The 18,059-nt window shown below is 49.1% G+C and overlaps 1 protein-coding gene across 15 annotated transcripts in view; it reads right to left on the bottom strand.

Moving 5' to 3' along the window:
- The window catches only part of NPHP4 (nephrocystin 4), a 129,984-nt gene that overhangs the window by 43,698 nt on the left and 68,227 nt on the right, over positions 1-18,059 (bottom strand). For 12 of the 15 annotated variants that reach the window (XR_012027987.1, XR_012027986.1, XM_072819907.1 and 9 more), the window contains 5 exons: positions 12,094-12,155; positions 10,055-10,162; positions 8,562-8,713; positions 8,221-8,412; positions 7,588-7,775 (listed from right to left, as the gene is read on the bottom strand). Coding sequence is in view for 13 of the 15 variants with exons in the window: in XM_072819907.1 (XP_072676008.1) it covers positions 7,588-7,775; positions 8,221-8,412; positions 8,562-8,713; positions 10,055-10,162; positions 12,094-12,155 (702 nt within the window). In the remaining 2 variants the exon portion in view is untranslated. The remainder of the gene's footprint in view (positions 1-7,587; positions 7,776-8,220; positions 8,413-8,561; positions 8,714-10,054; positions 10,163-12,093; positions 12,156-18,059) is intronic. The other 3 variants (XM_072819908.1, XM_072819911.1, XM_072819915.1) reach the window with 2 other exon arrangements.

The raw sequence follows: 18,059 nt of genomic DNA, 5'->3' as shown, positions 1-18,059 counted from the left end.
GTCAAAGGCAGAGGAAGTCCACAGGAGCCGAGGATGCTGGGCCACCCAGAAGGCAAGGCCATGCCCAGGCTCCTAGGTTAACCAGGCCACCAGCAGCCAAACAGAGGGGAAGTAGTAGTAATGAATATATCACAGTGAATAGATATCAGAGTGATTCAAAAGCCAACACAAGAAACAAAGAAAAAAGACATATAAAACCTCAATTGTTACCACCAGAGTAACTGTCACAGCTTCTGACTCTGAAAACTGGAAATTAAAGGGAAAGTATCAAACATTTGCTCTGTTTTGGAGGATGTATACATAGTTCACTCTTGGTTGATAAGGGAAAACTGGTTTTTTAATAAAAGAATGTCAGTGAATAAAGGGAAACCAAATGACAAATTAAGAAAAATTACCATTGCAAATTCCAATTAAAGACCTGGCCCAGGGGATCCCTGGGTGGCTCAGCAGTTTAGTGTCTGCCTTTGTCCCAGGGCGCGATCCTGAAGTCCCGGGATCAAGTCCCACATCGGGCTCCCTGCGTGGAGCCTGCTTCTCCCTCTGTCTGTGTCTCTGCCTCTCTCTCTCTGTGTCTCTCATGAATAAATAAATAAAATATTTTAAAAAAAAGACCTGGCCCAGGACGTAAAGAAGTGGGTAAAAGGTTGTTGGGTGGATATTCACATGGAGCTAATGACTGGCCTGAGTAGTCCATGCTGAGAGCCAAGGGGAATGGCCCCCTGCCCCCCAGAGGGATGAGGGGTAGATGGAGCCAGTGCCCTGAGAATAAGAGGCCTGACCTCCACACTGCTGATGAAATCCAGGCGCGGGGGAGTGTCAGCCCTACCTGCCCGTGCACAAGCCCTTCGGGGAGAAACCAGCAGATGCACACAGAATGAGCGACGTTCTATGTGACAATTGGTCTGGTACCTTCCAGTGGCCACTGTCCCTGGAGAGAGAATGCAGGGGACTATTCCAGATGAAAGGAGCTTGGGGAGGTAACTCCCAGCACAACCCAGGACCCAGACTGAATGTTGGAGTGAAAAAGTCACTGTCACAAACATACAAGGAAAAACCAGGAAAGGAAACAGTGAGATCCCGCTCATTGTCAGTATGATGGAGGCTGGTTTTCAATAGAGCCTGTTGCTATGTTCAGAGGCAAACCATCACCTCACCTGCTACTGACTTTCAAATGATTGAGGGAAAAAGATGAACAGTTAACTCTCAAGCATGTCCAATGGCCTAGACACGATCTCCATGGCAGAGGACATGGGACTGGATGCGGAGATCCACCGAAGAAAAAGCAGGCAAGGCAGCACCAGATGGACCCAGAGGAGGACTGGCAAGCCCCAGATGAGACTTTAGCCCAGGGGGGAGGGGGGTCTCTCAGATGACAGCTCAATGACTCCAGCGCCCTTGGTAATAAGGAAGGTCACTGAAACACCAGGAGGAACAAGTTAGAAAAATCCAACTCCAGGCCTGAAAGCAAAAGACACGAAAGGAAGGAAGGTACCGTGTGTGTGGAGGACGGCCCACTAACACCTGGACCCCTGGAAGGAGCAGGGGCACCAGCGAGCATGGAAGCCCTAGGGGCACACCCCAGTCCTAAGGAGAGGAGATAACAAGAAACAATTCTACTCACAACCAGGAACACCAAGAAACAGGAGCCTCGGGCAGAGGCCACCAGACCCAGGGCGGCAGGTTCCAGAAGCTTCTGTTCAGGAGGCCACCAAGTCTCCTGCTGGACCAGATCTACTCCAGCAGATGTGCCCTGGGAGAAACTGCTTGGCAAATTGAGTAAAGATGAACATGTGGGACCCTATAGCAATTTCACTCCTGGGCACACCCCCAACACCAGTGCGGGCACATATGCACCAGAAGAATGCTCACCACAGCATTATTCAAAAGAAATAAGCTGGGAACAGGGGGATCCCTGGGTGGCACAGCGGTTTGGCGCCTGCCTTTGGCCCAGGGCGCGATCCTGGAAACCCGGGATCGAGTCCCACGTCGGGCTCCCGGTGCATGGAGCCTGCTTCTCCCTCTGCCTATGTCTCTGCCAATCTCTCTCTCTCTCTCCCCCTCTCTCTGTGACTATCATAAATAAATAAATATTAAAAAAAAAAAAAGAAACAAGCTGGGAACAATACAAATGTCTATGGACAACCAGTCAGATAAATGGTGTGCAATACTCAGAGACTTCTATACAGCCAAGATAAAGGACAAACTACTGCCCCACACAACAACATGCGTGGACCTCATAGACACAATATCCAGTGGAAGTAAGACTGGGAAAGGCACACGCAAGATGATCCTATTTCAGTTCAAAACTGCAGGTGCACTGGTCTACAGGGCCAGAATTCAAAGAGTGGTCACCCCTGGGGAAGCCACCGATGGTGGGAAAGGAGAAGGCTGGGAGAGGCCTGGGGATGGGTCTGCGGCCCTATCTGAGTGGGCTGGTGATCACACAGATGTGTTCACTGTGTACAAGTTACAGCTGTTATAAAAATTAACTCAAAATGGGTCACGGACCCAGATTTGAAACACAAAACTTAGATACTCTTGAAAGAAAGTAGAGGACAAAATTCCAGGTGTGGTGACGAGTGTTTACCTCTAACACCAAAGACACGAACGATCCATGACAGAAATAATTGATAAATTGGACTCCATTAAAATTACAAACCTCTGCCCTCCGAAAGACACTGGTAAGACCGTGAAAAAGATGAGCCACAAGCTGGGAGAAGATATTCGCAAAGCACACATCTGATAATAGTGCAGGCAGGCAAAATATAAGAAGGATCTCTTAAAAAATACAATAAGAAAATCCGTTCTACAAACAGGTAAAATATCTGAACAGACACCTCCCCAAAGAAAGACTCATGGCAAGCAAGCCCATGAGAAGATGCTCCACATCACACGTCATCAGGGAAATGGAAATAAAAACAACAGTGAGATGTCACCATGTACATATGAGAATGGGCACAATCCAGAACGCCATCAACACCAAATGCTGGGAGGATGTGGGATAGCAGGGATGCTCACTCACTGCTGGCAGAAACGCAACATGGCACAGCCACTCGGGAAGACAGTTGGGCAGTCTCCTACAAAACCAAACATACTCTTACCATACAACCATGCAGCCATCCTTCTAGATGTTACCCAAAGGAGTTGAAAATTTATGTCTACACAAGATCCTGAGCAAAAATGTCCATGATTGCTCTAGTCATAATCACCAAAAACTGGAAGCAACGAAGATGCCCTTCAGTAAGTAAGCGAATGGATGTCCATCTAGACAGTGGAGTATTATTCAGCACTAAAAAGAAATGAGCTACCAAGCCACAAAAAGACATGGAAGAGTCTCAAATGTGTACTACTAAGTGAAAGAAGCCAGTCGGGACAAGCTATATACTATATAATTCCAAGTGTATAACATCCCAAAACAATGAGGACAGAGGAGGGGGTGATGGGGCAAAGAGGTGGAGCTCAGGGCATATTTGGGTGGTGAAATTATTCTCTACGATATTGCACAGGGATACAGATGCTCGGCATTTGTCAAAATCCATAGAAGGTACACCACCGAGAATAAACCTTGTGAACTCTGAGCTTTAGCTAACAACAAAGCATCAACACTGGTTCAGCAACTAGGGGAACTTCTGGGGCAAGGGGTGGATGGGAACTCTGTACCCCCAGCTCAATTTCTCCATAAACCTGAAACTGTTCTAAAAAGTAAAATCCATAAATTTTTTAAAATTCGGGGAACTGAACACTGTGTTGCATGCATGTTACATTTCATTAACAAAAGAAAACACATCCTAAGTGAGACTCTAGTGGGGCTAGGCACTGAGCTATGGGGACCTGAGCTGGGGCTGCTGGAGGAAGCCTAGCCCCAGCCAGGTGCCCAGGCAGTGGGGTGGTGGACCTTTGGCTGAGCCTCATCAGGTAAGACACTGAAAAGAACTTGTTTTGGACTTCAACTTAAGGTTTTTGGACTTCGAGTCTTAATCCAATAATGACAAAATGTGATTTTGGAGTTTAATTTCTTTGGACTTCAACTTACAAGGAAATTTAATTTTTGGACTAATTTCTCTCTGGGAAATTCCTAATGGAAAGGATTTATATTTGAATCAGGAGTACCTCTCCATGGTTGGCCTTTTGAATTAAATTACCTGAACACTATTCATTTAACCTCATCACAGAACCTCTGGTGAACCACTCCAGATAGAGCAGATAGATGGGGCTGGGAACAGGAAATGAAAGAGGAGACAGTTTCTCAGCAAAGGTGCCTGGGAGCCTTGAAATCGATGCACTATTCTGATCCATTTCAGAGCCTTCTGAGGGCATGAGCTAAACTGTCCACCAATGGTCCCCAGGAGCATCAGCAAAGGGAAGGCAGTTGGTTTGGGACAAGTGGTCCCAGGATTGTTAGGAAACCCAGGGAGTTGAGAAAAGAAAACCTAGAGTATTGCAAGAGAGCATCCTTAGCTGGCCACACACTTCATGTAGTGGGGACCCCCTACAGTCACCCTCTGCCCAGCACTTGCCTCTCCCAGACCAAAAGCAGCTCATGGGCTGGAGGGTTTGGGAGAAGGAACAGGGCCTGAGCTGTGCCCCCATCTCCTCTCTCTTTCCAGATTTGTCTGCAGGAATCGAGGGCTCTACCCCAGGGTCTGTGGCCAGGTGGTCCTACCTCTGTCGGCAGCAAAGCCCATCTGATGAGGTGAGCACCAGCAAGCACACCCAACTCTTGGGCTGACCAGTGCCTGCAATAGCTCTGACCCTCTTGACTGATTCTGACCTTGGACAAGGGACAGCAGCATAACCTGCTGTACTTATGACTCCCCTACCCCAAGCCCAGACAAACTCTGTCTACTACCTGTTTTCTAAGCATTTATGCTTATTTTAAAATTTCTCTCCTTCTACTTATATTGAATTTGTTCTGGTTGTTTTCTTCAAACTTCTGGAGTTGAACAATTAGATCAGAATTTTTAAAAATACTTTCTTCTTTCCCAATACAAGCACTTAAAGCTGTAAATTTCCCTATAAATAACATTTTACCTGGATCTCATTTGTTTTGCAATATTTGCAACATGATTTTGTGATACCGTTTTCAATAACCATTCTTATTTTGATTTCTTCATTGACCCACAGAATAAATAAAAGTATGCTTTAAAATTAAAAAAAAAAAAACTAGCAGTTCGGAGCCTTTTTAGGGGAGGGAGTGGTTGATTTCTGACATGTGGTATTACAGTCAGAGAATGTCATGCCATTCAGATCAGATACTGGTCTCCTGGAACATGGTGATGCCTGCACGGTGGCCTAAAACATGCACACGTATACGTGACTGATCAGTTCTTGTAAATTAGTCTCAAGCGTGCTTGGAAAGAATGCACATCCTCTAAATTGGTTCTATAGGTTTTATAAGATTATTTTTTTAAATTGTATCTTATTACATCCTTGATTATTTTCTGCTTGATGCGTCAATTCACTTGGAGGTTCATCACCTTCCACAACCATAGATTTGTCAATTTCCCCTTCTAAAGTCTGTCAATGTGTCAACATTTCTTTTGTGTTTTGAAGCTGCTTGTTGGCAGTTCACAGGTTCAGAATTATTTATTTTCCTAGTGATTATTCTCTTGATTATATTTAATAGGCTTCTTTATCCTCATTACCGCATTTGCCTTTTGTCTCTTTTGTCTGATGCTAATGTCACCAAACTACTTTCACTTGATTATCATTTTAATATGGCATTTCCCACCTGTTCTTTCTACTGAAGGAGCAGCAAGGGTTCCCAGCTCTGCCCCTCAAAAACCCTGCCACTGGCCAAAGAGGGGTAACTCATCATTGATAAAAACAATATATTTGGTATGTTTTGATCCATTGCAGTGTGGTTTATAATGATGCCAGAAACAAAAGCCCTTGGCCCCACTTTCAAACAATGCTAGGGAACTGGCTCATTATTTTGAAAATTTGTAAATAAATGGGAAGAAATGAACACCATTCTGCCTTTCCTACATGGACTACACCTCAAAGTAACCCCATAGTTGAGGAGGGCAAGTTTCTCTATATGGAAGGATTCCAGTTGAGAAACAAAAAGGTGTTCCAGGTGGGGATCCCTGGGTGGCTCAGCAGTTTAGCGCCTGCCTTTGGCCCAGGGCGCGATCCTGGAGTCCCGGGATTGAGTCCCGGGATCGAGTCCCGCGTCGGGCTCCCAGCATGGAGCCTGCTTCTCCCTCTGCCTGTGTCTCTGCCTCTCTCTCTCTTTCTCTCTACGTCTATCATAAATAAAAAAAAAAAAAAAAAAAAAGGTGTTCCAGAAGTACAACATCACCACTGTTCAACCTTGAGCAAAATAACCAGCCTATGGGCAACCATCCTAACAGCCACTGACTATCCACAGAAAGAAGGGACCAGCCCCTGCACAGCCCCAGCCCCAGAGAGTTCCTGCCCAAAACAAAAACATCCCTCTGACCGTGCATAGAGATCTCCAATGTCCAGGAAAAACAGGTGACAGAGAAGGGCACTGTAAATGTCACCACTGGGAGGCAAAACCCAAGTGTAGATGGTGCGAAGCTCTGAAGGATGAAGCAATGTGGCTACTTCAACAAATAACACAACAACCAAGGCCAGGGGCGGCAGGGGAGCTGCAGACACACACACTGGAGAGTCATGTCACCGCAACTCACACCTTCCCAAGATCTTGATCTGAACAAACTATTAAAAACTGTATCCTCCATAAAAACAAACAAACAAAAATCCTTCTTCCATCAAGTTCGAAAAAGTTTTTTATAAAGTTCCTGGGAAAATTTGAACAGTAGCTAAATATTTGATAACATTTAAGGGATTATTATTAATTTTAAGCAGGATAATACTGAGTTTATGTCCTCTCAAACAAGACTATTTTTTTTCAGATATCTTTTTTTTTTCTTTTCTTTTCTTTTCTAATTTGTTCAAGATGTTTCCTCTCTCTGGCATCCCACTACCCTCTATTTCTTCTTCTTCTTTTTTTTATAAATTTATTTTTTATTGGTGTTCAATTTGCCAACATATAGAATAATACCCAGTGCTTATCCCGTCAAGTGCCCACCTCAGTGCCCATCACCCAGGCACCCCCACCCCCCTCCCACCTCCCCTTCCACCACCCCTAGTTCGTTTCCCAGAGTTGACTCTTTACTTTTTAAAAATACATAAGGAAATAGTCACAGATTTTGCTTCGAGGGATCTAGGGTCTGGGGGGGCGGGGCACAGTTGACAGCTGCTGGCACCCACTGGCAGAAGCACTGGTTCATTACACTATTCCTTCAAATTCTGCACGTAGGGATCCCTGGGTGGCGCAGCGGTTTGGCGCCTGCCTTTGGCCCAGGGCGCAATCCTGGAGACCCAGGATCGAATCCCACGTCGGGCTCCCGGTGCATGGAGCCTGCTTCTCCCTCTGCCTGTGTCTCTGCCTCTCTCTCTCTCTCTGTGACTATCATAAATAAAAAAAAATTAAAAAAAAAAAATTCTGCACGTGTTTGAATATTTTCACCATACAATATTTTGTAAGTAATACAATTTATAAACAAGGCTCAATGCTGGATTTCTCACATCTTTGCCAGACACATAAGCACTTACCAGCATCAGAGGAGCCATCTTTGTCAGTGAGAACCAGGAGATACAACAGGGAACCAGAGCCTGTCCTGCCCGTCTCGTCCAGCCTGATCAGCTGCAAGCGTGGCGTTGTCACGGGTGGGAAGCGATAGAACTGGAAGGTGAAATACACGGTCTTTGGCCACGGTGCTCCCTGGCAGTCCTGGGACACTCTGAATCCAAAAAAAGCCCCAAATTAATCAAGTATCCATAGCAGAGAACCTGGGTTTTCAAGAGCCCAGCACCACAGGCAAGACACTGCCTCATCCACCCACATGAGCAGCTCTACTGGGATCTCGGGGAGCCCGTCAGACAGCAACCCATTTCAGCCCCAGCTGGAGAACCCTGCTCTCAGAGCTACATGAATACCAAGAATTGGCCAACAACACTGTCCATGTCAATGACAGAAGTTCAGGCAAAGCCAGTTTCACAGCATCTAGAGATGGCTGTGTGAGCACCCTAACCAAATAAAAACAAAAACACATAGCATTCCTTAATCCAGGAAGACCTCAGCATAGAGAGTCCTGCCAACTCAGAGCCATACAGAGGGGTTTCTTCAATGCAAGGAAAGTGAAAGCCAGGTAAAGAGTAACATAAATAGAATATTTAAGATCGCACCTGCTAAAGGCAAGAAAATGCAGCACTATCTCATTGCTTTGTAGACAATCTGATTCTTCCTTTTGGGGGTTGAATTTCACGGGATCTGTAGGATTTACAGCCTCGGCTGGTTGCTTATTGGCATCCAGAATCTCAGGAAAGCCGCAGGCTTGCAGGAGCACCATTGAGGCTCGTGAGAGCTTACTTCCAGAGCTAAAACAGAAAAGATCATGGTGGCCGGCCTCCAGAAAAGGGCCGGCAAAGAGGTAGGACCTGCCGACAACCCCTCTCTGGGGAAAGCCTGTTGTTCAGAGTCAGTCTTCCCAGCACAGCATGCCAGGGGCCTCAGGGCCACCTCTCACCTCCTGGTCTGGGCTCCCACAACAATCGGGGTGTGCACCGGCGTAAAAGGCAGCTCCTGCAGCTGTTCAGCAACAGAGGCTCCCAGGACCAAGGACGCCTGGCTCAGCTGGGCCTCCAGGTGAGAGATCCTGCCCTCCGAGGGGGGCTCCTGCTGAGCAAAATGCGGCCCCAAGTGAGGCCAACAAGGATCCCAGCCTGTAACAACTGAGGAGGCTGAGATGGGGGGGGTGTTCATTGATGAGCCACCTGTCGGACTGCTAGCTTCAGCAAAGGAAAATACAGGACGCCCAAGTGCCTCTTACACTTTAGGCAAACAATGAATAATTATGGTATAATGTAAGTATGTCCCATGAAATATCTGGAACTTACACTAAAAAGTCACCACTTATCTGAAATTCTAATTTATCTGGGCCAATTCATATTTTAGGTGAGTCAAAAAGCAATGAGGGAGGTATCATCAATTTTATGAACTGGCACCATTGAGAGATCTGCTGTCTGAGAAGGTCAATTAACATAAAAACCACATTGATAGATCAGAAAAATGAACCCTCCTTCAACGCTGCAAGACAGACCACTACTCAGCTCCCAGCTCGCCTGTATAGACATTTCTCTGATCCCATCACCTGAATATTCTAGTCATTCCTTTGTATTCCACCTTCCACATCCCTCCAGAGCAGAAGACGTGTCTAAATGAAGAGACTGTTTGGAAATCAGAATGCTCTCTTTCACACCAGCTCACCTAGCTTTCTGTTTCAGCTCAAAAGGAATACCACAAAACCAGCGATAACTCCGACATGTCTCAGCTGCCTATAATAAGAAATGCAGGCTTTTCATAAATACGTGAGCCCTAGACATGTTCTAGAATAAGGCATCTCACGGTACTGTTTTCAAGTAAATAATTTAATGGCGCTATTTTTCCTCAATAGACTTCCAGTACAGGACTGAAGATACAGTTTGCAGGTGAGCCAGCCAACTTTTGAAACCAAACTCTATGTGAATTCCCCAAGGTCAGTGGAAACACAGGCCTGTTTTCCCCACTAGATGCATCCAAATCCAGGACGGTGGGCTTCACTACTTCTCCTTCAGCTGCTGCCAACAAGGAGAGTGTCCTGGAGCGCTGGAGGCTTGGATCAGCCTCTATTTAGAACTCTAACAAAACTTTCCTTCCCCCTTCATGTACAGAGATCTGAGGGGGGTCTAACTTTGTCTTGTCAGGCAGAGCAAAAGCCTAAGTAAGCCTCATAGCAGGGAGAGCTCCCACACCAAATTCCCAGGTCTGCAGGACAGAAAGGTGGCAAGTACCTGGGGCATGGAAGTAAGCCATGCCCACCCACTCCCCCTGCCACCCTGTCCCTACACCCATGTCACAGAGGACCCACGAAGGTCTCAGCCACCTCCCCAAGGACCAGCACAGCTCACAAAGTCAAAGACTCCAGCAGATGTCAGGAGTTCAGAGCCATTCCCTGGAAGGAGGAAGGGTGGCCATGCTTACCTCCTGGGCCGGCGGGGGCTTAGAGCTGTCGGGTTGCCGTGGAGGGGGTGTGGCTGAGCGGGAGCGGGTGGTAGGCTGTGGGGAAGCTGCGAGCTGGGAAAGGGACAACTAGAGGGGGAGGAAGAGTGGGTGAGAGGTGGAACACAGCCCCCCTACATTCCAGCGCCCCCACACACACACATACACTCACACTGGCATAAACCCAGGAGACATAGCACAGAAGGCAGTGAGGTCTGCAACCGCTTGCTGGGTGGCTGCTCCTCGTTCCTTTACTAGTTACTAAGAGGCAAGATTGTGGTCCCTACCACGTGGTAACACTGGCATAAAAACAATAGTAACAAGGAACAGCAGGTAGAAAAGAGGAAGGGCCGAGGAAGACAGGTTCTCTGCCACTTATGGGCTGTGGGGGCAGCTGGTCTTTGAACTTCTCTGGATTTCACATCCAGCCAGGGACTGAACAGGTGCAAGGTCCCTTCCAGGTCTCACCACCGCTGTGCCTGGGACACAATCCCGTCACTGAGGCAGTGACTGGAATGGGAGCCGACATGAGCTCTAGGGACAGCTGCTGAGACTGAATCCCCACACCACTATTACTGTGTGACTGAGGGCAGGCCATTGAGTCCTTTCTTTTCCTCTGTCTCCTCATCTGCAAAATGGGGGTGAAAATAGTACCTAAATCACAGGACTATCACAGGAATTAAATGAGAAGTCGTGGAAAGGGCTTGGCCAGAACCTGGTGCATGTAAGCCTCCTGTCACGTCGCAGATGTCTGGAAAGTGAATGCAGCTGTAAGGAGGGCCTACGCTCCATGGAAGACCTGCCTCTCAAATCTTGGACTCACTTTATGACATATACAGTTAGCTGGCCCAGCACAGTACTGGGACAGAGGAACCCAACACGAGACAGATCAAAGGAGTGGCTGGGATAGGCATGTGGCAATGGGGGACCCCAGCAGCAGCCCCAAGGGCAGAGAAGAGCTGTGGGGTCTGTTCAGCTCCCTTCAGACCCACAAGCTGTTTTGAGACTTTCCTGCCTCAGGAAGTGGGCAGCACTGTTCTGTGGCCCTGAACACTTAGGGTGACATGGAAACTGCTGTAACGGGCCAGTAGGGAAGCTTGGGAGGCTGTCTCCAGACCTGTGTCTTCAGGCAAATAAAACGTTCACTTCTGAGCGAGTCTCCAAGCTGCTTGGTACACGTTAAACCCACTTCCTTGAGACAGACTTTGATAGTGAGTTATTCGACTTTTCTAGATAAGTCATTTTCCAGGGTGATGCTGGCAAAGTCATCAGGTAGACAAGCCAACTCTGACCCTGAACAAGGTGATGCCGGAACCACTGGCAAGCACTGTGACAAGCTTGGGGTTACAAAGGGGTGGACTCAATGGCCAGCCAACAACCAGCACCTCTCTTCCTATGCAGGAGACCCTCGCACACAGAACTATCTGCTGTCTGACAGGCGGTGGCCCATCTTTACCAGCACCAGCTGTTCAGCCTATGGGCCTGGCTTTGGCCCCACTGCCCAGGGCAGTGGTCAGTGCCAGGCACCCTCTCCTGGTAGAGACAAGACAGGAGGAAATGAAGACCACAGGGCAGCCTGGGTGGCTCAGCGGTTTAGCGCCACCTTCAGTCCAGGGCGTGATCCTGGAGACCTGGGATCGAGTCCCACATCGGGCTCCCTGCATGGAGCCTGCTTCTCCCTCTGCCTGTGTCTCTTTCTCTCTCTCTCTCTCTGTTTCTCATGAATAAATAAAATCTTTTAAAAAACTTTAAAAACCGAACTTAAAAAAAAAAAAAAAAAAGGAAATGAAGACCACACTGTGGCACCTCAGAAAAAAACAAAGTCTACTCGGCCCTGAAAGATTCTCAGCTATCAGACATAACTGCCAGAGAGAGCACATCATTTTTTAAAAGTACTGAATGTGTCCCAGCAAAACAAAAGAGACACCACTGTTCTTAATGATGCAGAGAATGTTCTGCCCCTGGGGCCTTTAATTAATGGATTTTGGAATTCTGAAACAGGCCTTTCAGCCCAGACTTACCCCTGGTCCCACCGGCGAGTCCTGGAGGGCAGCGAGCCCCTGGGGTGGCAGTGCTGGCAGGTCTGGGGGGGAAGCAGACAGAGGTGGGGAGGGGCACTCAGGAGCCTTGGGAGGCCTGACTCAGGGCCTGACCCATCTGCCCCCGGCTGTGACTGGTGTTGCCGCTGGCGTTGGGCAGTCCAATCACTCTGCAGTAAGGTCCAGAGCCGCTCCCCCAGGTCACAGCCTCAGAGGACGGAGCTGAGCTCGGGCTGCTGTCACTCCAGTTCCCCTACCCCTGGCCACCCCACCTGGCCTCATACTTTCTGACTGTGTGGTGTCACCAAGAATGGGCTTCATGACCCATGAAGTCCTCACACACCCATCCTGTGCCTTTCCATCTTCCCATCTGCTCATACTCCCGACTCTGGAGAGCTGGGGCCCTGGGTCAGCTGGCCTGGCACCCCCACTCCTCTGACCAGGGTGGACTTGCTGTTGTGCTAAGTAAGCAACTTTGAAGCAGATGCACATGCCGCACCCTGCTGTTCCTGCCTCCACCCCCGCAGATGCCCAGCGCACACAACCTGTCCTGAGTCCAGCGTACTCTAGATGTGGGCATGCTGGGCCCAGGAGGGGCCGGTGGCCATGCATGTCCTTGACCTTGGTGATGCCAAGGCTGGCTCCTGCAGGCTCCAAGGTGCCATCCTCCTGCCAAGTCCAGGGGCCAGCCCCATCCTCACAAGCCAAGTCAGGGCGCTTCCCAGAAACTGAGAAACACTCTGGCCTGCAAGCCTTCACCCCCGAAACCAGCTCACAGCAGATCATGAATCCAGCTGTGCTCCCAAGAAAGGTGTCATCTCACCAGAAGCAAAGTGTGGAGGAGGATTCCAGCAGCCAAGAACCTCTCCCTCCACTTGAGAGTGCTGGCGGCAGCTCACTGCCCATCCCAAGGCGGAAAGCATTACAGAGCCACTGAGTCCTCCGTATCCCACCCTGATACCGGGACTCTGGAAAGCCCCACAGACTGACTCTGGTCACAAGGATGAAACTGCAGGAAATGGGAAGGGACCAGACCAGTGGCTCCCCCACCACCAGGGCTAATGCTGTGCGGACAGGTCCCCACTGACTGCCTGAGACAAAGGAGCAGCTCACATTTCTGCTCCAGCAAGATTCACCACCTGTCTGAAGACACTCTGTTACTCCCCCATCAGCCTCAACTCGCTGAAAATCACAGTCAACAGAAGCTCAATCGTCCAAGCCTCCCTCCTGTCAATTCAGCTTCTAGAAGCCCAAACTGCCTCCACTGACACCTGGGCTATCTGTGTCCCACAGGGTCACATAAAGACCTGTGACCAGGTGTTTTCTCTGCCGGGAGGGCACACCTGCAGCATCACACAGATGGGAAACATCAACACGGCCCAGAAAGCACTTTGGTGAGGGGACCAGACAGGATCATAGAGGATATAAAGACAAGTGCACAGGTGAACAGAAGGCCAGGCAGTGGTCTTCCTGGAGAAAACTCCCAGGCTGGAGGGCACAGAAGTCCCCCCAGAAGCACTGGGGAGCCCACAGTACAACTTCCTCCCTGCCCATCATCACCAACCATGGGCCAGACCTGAGTAGCATGGAGCACTGAAGCTCTTTGTCCCAAATGCCAGCTATCTCCCTAGGAGTGCTTCTCTGAAACATGGCTGTGCATTCTGGGGAGAAACTGAGGCAGGCCTGCGGAAGGGTGCTCACAAGTCCGCCTAGGTCTAGCTGCAGGTCAGGCCTTCACTGGCAGAAGCCTCATCCTGGGAGCAAGGGGTCTGGCGATCTTAGAGGATGGGGGAACAGCTGCCCCAAAAGGCAGAGGGAAGAAGGGCTCATCGTTGCTCAAGACAGAGTCACTGTGACTTAAAGAAAGATGGGGAAAAATAAGTGTCCCACTGGGCCCTGAAAATAAGGCTTTAATCACTATTTAAAGGTTCTTTAGACACTAAGAACTCATATGGCAAATCCACCTGAAGACCCTCATTTCTAACTATTTGGGGGTAAAAAGCCATCTTCCCTAAGACACTGATCACAGGAAATGAGGGACATAAACCTAATCTGTGTAGAGATAAAGGGACAGGCAGCTCAGTGACGGGGTGGCCATGGGCCTCGCCGCAGAAGTTGCTCAGAGTGAAGGTGGCTGAGGCCCTCCAGCACACAGGATGCCGGGTGGCCCAGGGCACTAGGGGGCTGTAGCTGGAGAGGGGCTGGACTTGCACACAGAAGAGCCCAGGCCTGCCTGCAGCATCCACACCTCCAGCTGCACCAGCCCCACCACACCGGCCACCTGTTGCTCAGGCAGGCAGGGCAGGCAGGGACAGTGAGGAACATGTGTCCCAAGCACACCTGCGTGTCCCAAGGTCCCATCGCTGCCCACACCAGCCACTTCCAGAATACTGCGAAGTTAGGCCCAGAACAATATGCACTCTGGCACCTGGGAAATGGCATTGCCCTCTGGACCTGGGGGGTGCATGGGGCTCTTTGGGGCAAGGGATGTGTGCACCTGATAAAGCTGCTGCTGTACCCAGATGTTTCCTAAGCAGAGGACACAGGAGAAGATGCACGTCCCAGGTGCTGATAAGGGAGCGTCACTACAAAGGTGTCATGGTTCTGTCCATGCTGCTGCTGGCAGTACTATAAAACCCAGACATAGGGCAGCCCCTGTGGCGCAGCAGTTCAGTGCCGCCTGCAGCCTGGAGTGTGATCCTGGAGACCCGGGATCGAGTCCCACATCGGGCTCCCTGCATGGAGCCTGCTTCTCCCTCTGGCTGTGTCTCTGCCTCTCTCTCTCTCTCTCTCTATGAATGAATGAATGAATGAATGAATGAATGAATAAATAAATAAATAAATAAATAAATCTATCTTTAAAAATAAAAATAAAAATAAAAATAAAAATAAAAATAAAATAAAACCCAGACATGCAAGGTGCCCTGCCTCGGCGAACTAGGCCCCAGAGGAGTGGGGAATCCCATGGGGCACCCAAAGCCTAAGGCTGGCTGAAGCAGTGACTCGTCCCCATCAAGGCTTCTGCTCTGAGCCACACACTAACATCCTACAGCAGAGCACACACACCCTGGGATCCCTTTAAATCTGCCCATTCACATGGCTCCAGCTGGGCGGTTCAAACTCCCGGTCCTGCATGACTGCCTGGGTGACACGACTGCCCCGGGGGCAGGGAGCCTTCCATTGGAGAGGACGTCCCCGCAGCATCGACACGCAGAAGGTCACAACCATGCCAAGAACCTGACTCAGGATATTCCGGGAAAGGCCATGGTGACATATTTCCCTCGACCCAGCTATTTGTCAAATCTACTGAAGCAAACATACCAACATTCTGACACCACCAGAACACTGAAGAGCAAAATATGGGTCAGGGAAATTCTGAGTTTCCAAAAACCAAGACCGAGTGCCCTCTAGTGGCTCTGTGCACTGCTTCCTGGAGGGTGAGGAGTGGACCTCTGCTCCCTCATTAATTCTAGAGAGGACATAAAGATCATTCATGACAGAGAGCCGAAGTCCCTCACTTAACATGACAGCCTCATGTCATCAAGATTTCCAACAGAACCGACTAAGTTGGTAAATATCAAAGGAGAAAAAGTTTCCATCACCAATTAAACACGAATGAACCTGGGATGAAGGCAATCACATCAATGTAACACAAATGCAGCAATAAAATCCAAATTAAATAAAGCAAATGCAATCAGGATGGGTCGGTGCAGACCTGCTGGCCCCAAATGGCAGTGGAGAATGGAGGACGTCGGTACTAGATCCTGATCCCTCCAGCAACCTGTCAATGGGTGGAATGGCAAGTCTCTTTGCAAAGAACTCAAGCTCTGCACAGGGGAGACACACTCTCCCCCCAACCATCCAGGGAGACACCTGTCCCGCTGGCCAATGGATGGATCTGGAGCCCAAAGTGAGCTGTCTTTGTGGGGAGGGGTCCCCTTCCCCCTGAACCTCCACAACATGCCCTGGAGCCTAAGAATGTCTGGCCTCCCATGGGCGCTGCTCTGTGCCCAGCTGCCCACGTGGAGCTGGAGGTGGCCAGCTTCCAGGGGACAGGCCAGCTCTCCCTGGTCTGCATCCTGATCGTACAGCACAGGAGGGGCATGAAGTGTTGGTATCTGCCCGTTTGAGCATCTCAAGATGCAGGAGCAGCTGCCAAGCCTGGGTGCCACCACACACAGAAGCAGCAGAGTGCCAGGGATGACCTTGGACTTGGGAGTCCCGAGGTCAGGCACTCAATCCACGGCTGACACATCTGCTAGCTCCATGCCCTGACTCCACACTCTCTCCCGAGAGCAGCAGCAATGGCCTCCAGTTGGAGAAGCACCCTCCCAGCTCTTAACCACACGAGGAATGGTGGGGGACACAGCAGCGTGAAGGGGCTCCATCTCAAGACGTTCATGGAACACCTGAACAGGACTTCTCTCTGCTGGGCTTCCTAAGCCCCAGGGTGACCTCAGAGCTCCTGGGGTCGCTATGGGGAGAAACCCTTCCTGGAAGGAAGCTAACAATGGGAGAGCTGGATGGTAAGGGGACCGGGTGTGGAAGGCAGACAGAGAGACAGAACCCAAGTGCCAGGACACAGCCAGCCTCACATCAGCTCTGCAAACATGTGCCCAGTGCTTTCCTGGCCCAGGACCCCGGTGGGCAATAGAAAGAGGAGTACACACAGCCCCCATTCGTGAGATGCTCCTAGGACAGTGCTCAGGGTTGGACAAGTGCCCACACCAAAGATCTGCACCTCTTCACCATCAGGGCACAAATTAGGGCACTTGCCACTAGATGGAGCCACCCGGCTCACTCTCAGCCAGGAGCTGGGAGGGGTCCTGTGTGTCACTTCCATGCCACAGCAACTGACTGTGGGGCAGGTACCTCCGACATGTCCCTTTCCTCGTGGTGCTATGGCCAGCAGAACTCAGACTACGCCGGCCATCTGTGACCACGAAAGACAGAGTTGTTACCAACCTGCAGGGGATGTGGAGCAAGAACAGGAAATAAAAGCCTTTTGTTTTAAAGCGGTGAGATCTGGGGATTATGTGTCACCATGGCAAACTGGACTGATTCATTCTGAGGGCAACAGAGGAAGGAGGAGACACACAACAGTATGGAATAAACAACAGGTGTCCCAAGATCAGAGAGTTGTGGAAGAGCACACTATGCCTGGGAGATGCCTGCGCCGGGCTCCAAACATGAGCAGTTTACTCTGGGTATTTCAATGCAAGACTATTTTTTCTAAACTTCTAAATTCAAGGTCAAAGGAAAATAGAAATTGAAACCAATAATTTAGAAAATAAGAACACTGTAGATCAATATGTCAGAAATAGAGTCAAAGAAGTACTTGGAAAGAAACCACAGGACCTGAAATGTTTTATTAAACAGACAAATGGAGGGACAGTAACTCCATGGTTGAGCTGCCTTTGGCTCAGGTTGGGATCCCAGGGTCCTGGGATCGAGTCCCGCATTGAGCTCTCCACAGGGAGTCTGCTTCTCCCTCTGCCTATGTCTCTGTCTTTCTCTCTCTGTGTCATGAATAAATAAATAAAATTTTTTTAAAAAGGCAAATGAAAATAAGCTAAGCATTCAACTTCTTTAAAACTTTAAAAAAAAGAAGGGATTAATAAAGGCAAAAGCATATAAAATTAAATTATAATTAATTACATTAAAATTAAAGACACAATTAGAAACTTCAAAACAGCACAGGAATTAATGAAGGTATGCAAGAGCCGACTCCCTACAGAAGATAAAAGGTAAACACCTCTGATGAATCTGCCCAAGAGAAGGAGACACTCACCAGGAGACCAGGAATGGCAAAGGAATCCACACAGAGATAGAAATTAGGATATTTACATTACATACAAGTTTATCCCAGGATCCATTCATCTATAGACTATATATATCCCCAAAGTTAACCTGAGCTGAGATAGAAAACCTAAATAGAGCCATAACCA

Source organism: Canis lupus, chromosome 3 (genome assembly GCF_048164855.1).
Source record: "Canis lupus baileyi chromosome 3, mCanLup2.hap1, whole genome shotgun sequence".
NCBI classification, from domain to species: Eukaryota; Metazoa; Chordata; class Mammalia; order Carnivora; family Canidae; genus Canis; species Canis lupus.
This window is presented reverse-complemented; position numbering and strand designations above follow the sequence as displayed.